This window comes from Panthera tigris, chromosome D2, assembly GCF_018350195.1.
Source record: "Panthera tigris isolate Pti1 chromosome D2, P.tigris_Pti1_mat1.1, whole genome shotgun sequence".
In the NCBI taxonomy this organism is placed as follows: domain Eukaryota; kingdom Metazoa; phylum Chordata; class Mammalia; order Carnivora; family Felidae; genus Panthera; species Panthera tigris.
Window position 1 is genome coordinate 19,519,017 of NC_056670.1, and position 8,275 is coordinate 19,527,291.

The 8,275-nt window shown below is 32.1% G+C and overlaps 1 protein-coding gene across 4 annotated transcripts in view; it reads left to right on the forward strand.

Annotated features, from left to right (window-relative positions):
- The window catches only part of UBE2D1 (ubiquitin conjugating enzyme E2 D1), a 29,012-nt gene extending 20,978 nt beyond the window's left edge, over window positions 1-8,034 (forward strand). For 3 of the 4 annotated variants that reach the window (XM_042960471.1, XM_042960473.1, XM_042960475.1), the window contains 6 exons: window positions 33-96; window positions 190-221; window positions 2,287-2,364; window positions 3,475-3,580; window positions 6,313-6,406; window positions 7,157-8,034. In XM_042960471.1, the coding sequence (XP_042816405.1) occupies window positions 33-96; window positions 190-221; window positions 2,287-2,364; window positions 3,475-3,580; window positions 6,313-6,406; window positions 7,157-7,202 (420 nt within the window). In that variant the 3' untranslated portion in view covers window positions 7,203-8,034. The remainder of the gene's footprint in view (window positions 1-32; window positions 97-189; window positions 222-2,286; window positions 2,365-3,474; window positions 3,581-6,312; window positions 6,407-7,156) is intronic. The other variant, XM_042960472.1, reaches the window with a different exon arrangement.
- Window positions 8,035-8,275: the final 241 nt, after the last annotated feature.

Genomic DNA, 8,275 nt, shown 5'->3' on the forward strand with positions numbered 1-8,275 from the left:
AATTAACCTTAAGTATTTTTGCTTTGCTACAGGAATTAAGTGATCTACAACGTGACCCACCTGCTCATTGTTCAGCTGGACCTGTGGGAGATGACTGTAAGCATTGCTTTCTTGCTAGGATTTTGCTACCATTAATGATATAGGTTTGAACACTTGTTAATGACTCCAAAACTCCTTTGTTTGTTTCAGTGTTCCACTGGCAAGCAACTATTATGGGACCTGTAAGTATGATTCACAAATATGAAATTAATTCTCTCAGCCATACTTCATTCTTGCCATTTCACCTTTGATCAGATGTTTGTAGCTAAGGTGGAGTTTTTTTGTACTCTGAATCACTCAGGAAGAAAAATACAGTTAAAGGATTTATGATAATTTTCTAAAGCAATGGTGGCAAATACTTGCTAGGATCACTGTGATTTTTCCTTTGCCACATCCTTGATCATTACACATAGTCATGGATCATGCATAGTGCAACCAGCTGTGTGTTTGCTTTATCTGTTTAAAAAAAAATTTTTTTTTAACGTTTGTTTATTTTTGAGACAAAGAGAGACAAAGCATGAATGGGGGAGGGTCAGAGAGAGGGAGACACAGAATCTGAAACAGGCTCCAGGCTCTGAGCTGTCAGCACAGAGCCGACACGGGGCTCAAACTCACGGACCGCGAGATCATGACCTGAGCCGAAGTCGGCCGCTTAACCGACTGAGCCACCCAGGCGCCCCATCTGTTTTTAAACACAAAAGTCAGTTGTTCAGAACTAAGCATTATTCTCACATCACCAAGTTTTGTAGGTTAGAAATGAGTCTCATTAACTCAGTAATGGAATACCTGCAAGTAACAAGCACCAGTTTACAATAACTTTCTTCACTGTTCGCATGTGTGAGAGAACGGATGAGATACTGCAATGGATCTGTCTTTGCCACCTCACAATTGGTTGTCTTTAGTTTTGGTGTATTGTACTGAACTCAGAATTACCTGTGATTTTATGATTGGCTTTTCTTAACACTTAACCACCTTTGTTAAGATTATTTCTTTCTATACCTAAGAGGCAGTTATGACTTGAAACAGGCTTTTCTTTCGTGCACAAAAAACTGATTGCATAAGAATGGGCATTGACAACCTTCTGGGTGAGAGTATACTAGTAGCATGTTTCCATGAACATCATTCTCTCTTCCCTCCCCTGAAAGAGCTGTATCTAGTAAGCCATAGAGGTTTTAATCATATTGCCTTGTGTTTCACTTTTAAAAACAATAGCAATTACTGAATTTTCAGAGCTGGAGTCCTCGGAAAATGTCTCAAATTACTAAATTGTTATATTAAGTTAGCTTACCAAAGGGTAAAATGCAATATATTTATTTAAATAACAACAGTAAGAATCTAGGTATTTGTTTTTCATTGCTTACTAAGAACCTTCAAAATACTATTATTAAAAGGCCCACCCTAACCACTTGAATTATAGCCCTTCACAGATATTTCTTAGGTGAATCACATGTAGCAAATGGTTACAAATGATGTTACTCATCCCCCCTTTATTTTAGTAATGCATACATGCCACTCTATAATATGATTTGAATATCTGAGCAGACCATATCTGTTGATTGTAATTACTTACATTTTCCACATTCCTTATAATTTTTGATGAACTAGAATTAAACACTATAGTAAGAATAATTACACTGTACAGTTTTCTAATGTATATGCAGAAACTTAAGGAAGTAATGATAGTCTTGCTGTTATTACCAAAGTGGTAGTTTAACATGATAAATTTAATTAAATATAAAGGAGTCAAAATAGAATTTTAGGGTTTAACTGTTACTAAGTGAAGATTGGAGGTCTGCATTGTGTGTTACTTAGCCTTTCCTTTTTATAACTTGGTCTTTTTAGTTTATCTCTATTCTTGCCCCTTTCTTATAGGACTATCAGAACTTAAGTTTTATAAATAAAAAGGTAAACATAGCCCTAACCTTTTTTCCCATACTGATTACTGTTGCAGAAAATTCTTCTTTTCTCAAAGCAATCTTGCGTGTATACTGATCTTTAAAAATCTTTACTCACAAACAGACCTGTTTGAGTAAGTCACACCACTGTGTGTGTGCGATTTTTATGTTTAACCATCATGATTGTTGTCTTCCTTCATACCTGCAAAGGGAAACCTGTTTTCAAGGTAAATGATTTGAACTTATGACAAAATGATGGCATTTTTTTTTCAAATATATTTGGGGGGAAATCATCTTAGGTTATTAAATAAATATAATAACCAAACACTGATGCAAATATTTGTAATTTCAGCCTGATAGCGCCTATCAAGGTGGAGTCTTCTTTCTCACTGTACATTTTCCGACAGACTATCCTTTTAAGCCACCAAAGGTATTTTTAGTTTTATGATTGGTGTGACTCCTTTATCAGGGATTTTACTTTCTACCCCAAGATATGTTCATGATATCAGAGACTTTGGGTAGATTAACATGTTCAAACTATTCTGTAAAATCACTGTATCTAAAATATGCTTTCTTACTCAAATATTGGACTATATCTGTAAAACAAAAGGTGGTATCTGATATACTATAAATTAGCTTCTTTACCTTTTTTCCCCCCTCCTCATTAGATATATATGTAGTTTGGGAAATTTTTTAATGGTCAAAAATCAGACTTTTCTTTTTTTTTTTTTTTTAATTTTTATTTTTAATGTTTATTTATTTTTGACAGAGAGAGAGAGAGACAGAGCATGAGCGGGGGAGGGGCAGAGAGAGGGAGACACAGAATCTGAAGCAGGCTCCAGGCTCTGAGCTGTCAGCATAGAGCCCGACGCGGGGCTCAAACTCACAGACCGTGAGGTCATGACCTGAGCCGAAGTCGGACACTCAACCGACTGAGCCACCCAGGTGCCCCCAAAAATCAGACTTTTCTGTTCAGAGGATTATCTTTCCAAAGTTGACCTTATTTCTCAGTTCTTAAGTATTCAACAAAAATTTATTGAGCACCTCCAATGTTCTGTTACATTGGGGACTACAAAAGTAAATATGACACAGCCCCTTTATTAAGTATGGTAGGGAAAATAAAAACATGTTCTTATTAAATTAAATTTAGACTAGACCTGAAGAGAAAATAAATGATGGTGACATCAAGGAGGGACAGATTTGTTAACAAATTCTGTCACTTGAAATAATTATTTTATATTTTTAAGAACACCTGATTAACATTATATTTATGAAACAATATAACAATAACTCTTGTGGAAGATTAGAATTGTTAGCAGATTCCTTAGGATAAGTAATAGGCTGAGGCCCCTCAACTTGCCTCTGGAACAATGTCAGCACTCTATTTGTAGATCCAGGCATCACTTGTAAGTATCAGTGATTTTCAAATTAAGAAAAGGATTACTTTGAGGGATGATGGAAGTCATGGTTAATTATTCAGGTACTACTCAGCCAGTCATACCAGCTATCATGGATTGTCACATTTTTGTTTTGTTTTTAGATTGCTTTCACAACAAAAATTTACCATCCAAACATAAACAGTAATGGAAGTATTTGTCTTGATATCCTGAGGTCACAATGGTCACCAGCTCTGACTGTATCAAAAGGTAATTTCATTTATCAGATTTATAACAGCTGATAACAGTGAGACAAAAAATATTTAGGGACTAAATATTTAGGGAAGTATTAGCGGAAGTATTCAGGGACTAAAGTTAAAAAAAAAAATCTGTGTTTTCTCCTGCTTTGATTTTGCTTTTCTTACCTAGTTCTTCTATTACTCTTTTGCTTTTAGCAATTAACTTATGGGGAGGGGTTGATGGGCAAATATAAATGATAAAATGAGAGAAATCTTAAATGTTAGAGCTAGAAATTTGGATAAGCCTGTTGACATTTTGCCCCTTTAGTTTGGGCTTTAAAGAGAGAGACAGAGATAGAGTAAAAATAAGATTTTGGGACCAGCTGCCTCATTTATTATGTGGGATTGTTGATGTAATGAGTAAAGCTTTATATCTTTTACTTCATCTAGGAAATACCTGATTAGGCTGATAACTGATTTAAAATGAATGACACATTTCACTCTTTAGAATAATGCACTACATTTAGCATGTTATTCTAAACTTTGAATAATCAATAACATTATTGTAATGACTGATAACATAATCCCTGCGGATTCTCATCTTTCACAGATATATAGTTTTGTTCTTTGCTAAATTATCAGATATGTACCCTAGATTATCTGAAGCCTTTTTGTTATTAGCCAATACTATTTGCTGTGCCAGCCCTCTTAATTCATGTCTTGTTTCTCTAGCAGAAGAGAACCTGACTGTTCAAAATATTGTTTTGAGTTAGAAGCATCTGCCCCTGAAGTAATTTGGTAGTTTTCCCTTTTTGTAAAATTTTTTTAAAATTTAGGAAAACTTATTTCTCTTGAAGGATTCAGGGGAGGAATCTATGGTCATTTAAAATGTCTTTTAAATAAATGCTATCTGAATGTTTAACTTATTTTTTATAAAAGTGATAAGGATTATAGGAAGCAGCATCCACAGCCATAATTATTTCAAATATTAGGTAAGTAGTAGCCCTTCAGGTCAGCTAGTTATTATGACTGGCAGCTTTTCTGACCAAAAATATTTGTTTAAAATGTTCATGTCGATTCTAGTGCCTTTTTAAAAAATCTCACATAGTGTAACTGTTATGCAGTAGATGTAGGAAAAATTTTCTGTTGAAGGGTTATTCAAATTAATATACTCTTTTCCTGGAATGGTATCACAAAATGAAATTCATTTGGCATAAGTGCTTAAGTACTTACACATATAAAAGAAATGGCAGACTGCCAGATGTTAAGCATTTATCTCCTAACTCTTGCAGCTTTTTATAAATATTAATTAGTATGGTTGGCTTCTGGAAACTATCCTTTAAGAAGAATTTCTAATAGCCTCAGTTTCCTCATCTGTAAAATGGGGATTATAATAGTATTACCATATAAGGTCACTATGCATCTGGCACATAGTAAGCACTCAAATGAATGTTAACTATTACTACCTTTTTCCTTATCTTAAAACATTTGATTTGTGTGCATGATCGTGAAATAAGGGCACCTGGCTCTTGACAGCAAGAGTGGGGAATGAAGAACTTCCCTCTTGGTTATTTTATAGGGTAGCTTATACTTTTGTTCATTTGTGCATTTTTCACTTTTTAATGTTTTAAATGGTTTATTTTGCTTTTTATCATGAGTTTAGTATGGAAACTTTCTAGGGATGTGGGCCCAGATAATCTACCCTATTGGTTTAATATACAAGGCATAAAGTTTCACTGGGCAGATAAGGAAGATGAATAAAATATTAGTTTTCTCATTAGCCCTGAGCAACCCCTTGTCTGTATCATTTAAGAATTAACTCTGCTTTATACATTCACTTGTGGATTTGTAAGAGTAGGAAAAGGTAAAGGAACATAGAGGTGGGTGAAGATGAAATATTGTTCCAAAGACTCCTTGTACCCCCTCAGAAGTGGTAGCATGCAATTGAAGCAGAAAAATGAGGAACCAGAGTCCTTGTTCCTTACTTTTTCAGATACTTAGATTTTTTTTTAAATGTAGCTATTTGAATTTGTATTTTGACATGGCAGTAAACAACTACTTTTTCAATTTTCACTTATATTTTAATATACTATACAAGCTATGTATTGATAACTGTTCACATTATGTTTAAATGAGTGATACAAATGTGTATGGAATAAAAGATTCATTAAAAAATCTGACAAATGTTTCTTCTTGGTAGGCAAACTATAGCACCAAAGTAAAAAAGTGCATAAACATGAGTCCGAAATGGTTTTTGGACTGTTAACTGTAATTTGATTGCTTTAATTTGAATTGATTAGAACATAGATCTTCTGCATTAGATAATTTTCTCATTAAAATACAAAAATATCTCTAAGAAATATCTAAAGTTAGGATACGTTCTAACAATGTTTTGAATTAGGTACCATATTTGGGGTGTATACGTATTACCTAAAAATATTTTTGTAGAGAACTCTTGAGTTTAAATGTTGTTAATAGTTACTTTAGAGATGCACATTTTTTAAATAAGTAGAAATTCAAATAGAATTTAAAACTTCAAAAGTTTTAGTAATTTTTTATTATATACATTGTATGGTAATTTTATAATTTTAAATATTAAAAATACTTGCTCCTAACCAAAGATAATCTAAAATGTAATTTAATATGTTTATTTTATTTTGTTTTCTTTGTAAGTTCATTGTCTATATTCAGTAAAGTCATTTTCATACATGTGATTGTATAAAATAGATCATTATCTAATGTGATGTTCTCTTTTCAATCTAGTTTTATTGTCCATATGTTCTCTACTTTGTGATCCTAATCCTGATGACCCCTTAGTACCAGATATTGCACAAATCTATAAATCAGACAAAGAAAAGTAAGTGTTTACTTATATTAGTTTCTGCTTAGAAGTATTTCTAGGTAGTCTGCCAAAACATAAGTATTATTAATATATTTAAGTCCATTTAATTGTGCTTATTATCTTTCCAATGGAAGATATTGTTCCTTTTAAAATTTTTTTAAAATCTTTTTTAAATCTTTTAAAAATATTTTTATAAAAAATATTGTTCCTTCCTACATAGTGTTTAATCCTTTACTATTTAATAGTACATGTTTATATTTGCATGATATGTCATGTTTTTTGATAGAAAGAACTATCCATAGTTCTAGGTAATAAATTTAAAATAAAAGTATTTGATAATTGGAAAGCATTGAATACTATATTCCTTATCTTCTCCCCAGAAGAGAAGATATCCCTAACTGCCTCCACCCTGACCTAATTTTCAAGCTGCCTCATTTTGCTGGTACCATTGATTCATTTACAGTTTACAGATTAATGCCCATTCAGGGTTGGCTTTTATAGATTTGTTAGAAATTGGTTTCTTCATTTTTTTGTTAATAACTTAGGTATTTTTTTATATTGGTTGTAGAGAAATCCATCAGTTAAAAAATCACTTGTTTTCTGTTTTATTTAATGTATGGTCTAAGTCACATTGACCCAATAATTGGCATATGAACGATTATTGCAATTAAGTTTAAGATGGTAGAATATACAGTTTTATGTAAACAGGTCTTCTAAAAGGTTCAATTTGTATGTTTTTACTATATCCCTTTTGTATGCCCACAGATACAACAGACATGCAAGAGAATGGACTCAGAAATATGCAATGTAAAAACAAAAAAAATTTTCATATATACCAGAGTACTGTAAAATCTAGGTTTTTTCCAACATTAGCAGTAAATTGAGCACTGTTTACTGTTTCATTGTACCATGAAATCTTTGATTTTTATCCATTTTACATGTATTTCTGAAGCAAGACAGACTTCCAAAAATACCCTTAAGACTGTGATGAGAGCATTTGTCATTTTGTATGCATTGAGAAAGACATTTATTATGGTTTTTAAGATACTTGGACATCTGCATCTTCAGCTTACAAGATCTGTAGTGCATCTGAAAAGCAACCAAATTATTTTTTGCTGAAACTAGATGTTTTTACATGAGAAATACTGTATGTGTTGTCTAAGATGTTATCAGTTTTATAAATCTGTATTCAGATTTCATTCTTTGTTAGCTCACTTTATAATTTGTATTTTTTTACTGTATAGACTAAATATATTCTATGTACATGTACCTAAACTCGTTACCTTTTTCCTGTGAACAGTATTGAAAAAACCCAACAACTGGTAATTAAATGAATTAACTGTCTGTCTCCCTTGTTTTAGGGTATTCTGTAGATTGAGTGCAGATTTCTTAAACCTGAAATGATCTTTACACTGTAATTCTCAGTATCCTGATTATGGAGAAACACTTGTTTTGATTTTGTTATACTTGACTTAACTTTATTGCAATGTGAATTAATTGCACTGCTAAGTAGGAAGATGTGTAACTTTTATTTGTTGCTATTCACATTTGAATTTTTTTTTCTGTATAGGCAATATTATATTGACATCTTTTACAGATATTAATGTAGCTTTTTCCATATAAATAAAATGCTTTTTCTACTATTTGTCTTGATTACTTAAAGAAATAAATTATCTATAAGTAAGGATAAAAACTATAAAATTTTGCATGAAAATTAATTCCAAATTGTGGAAATGAGGTCTGTTGTATTTAGCATTAATTGCCATTGATTCTAAAAATTCTATTTCTTTAGGTTTGTATCTGTTTACTGTATTAAAAGTCTAGAGGATGATATACATTGGTCCCTTGTTATAGAAGAGAATTTAGAATATGCTGAGATTTGTC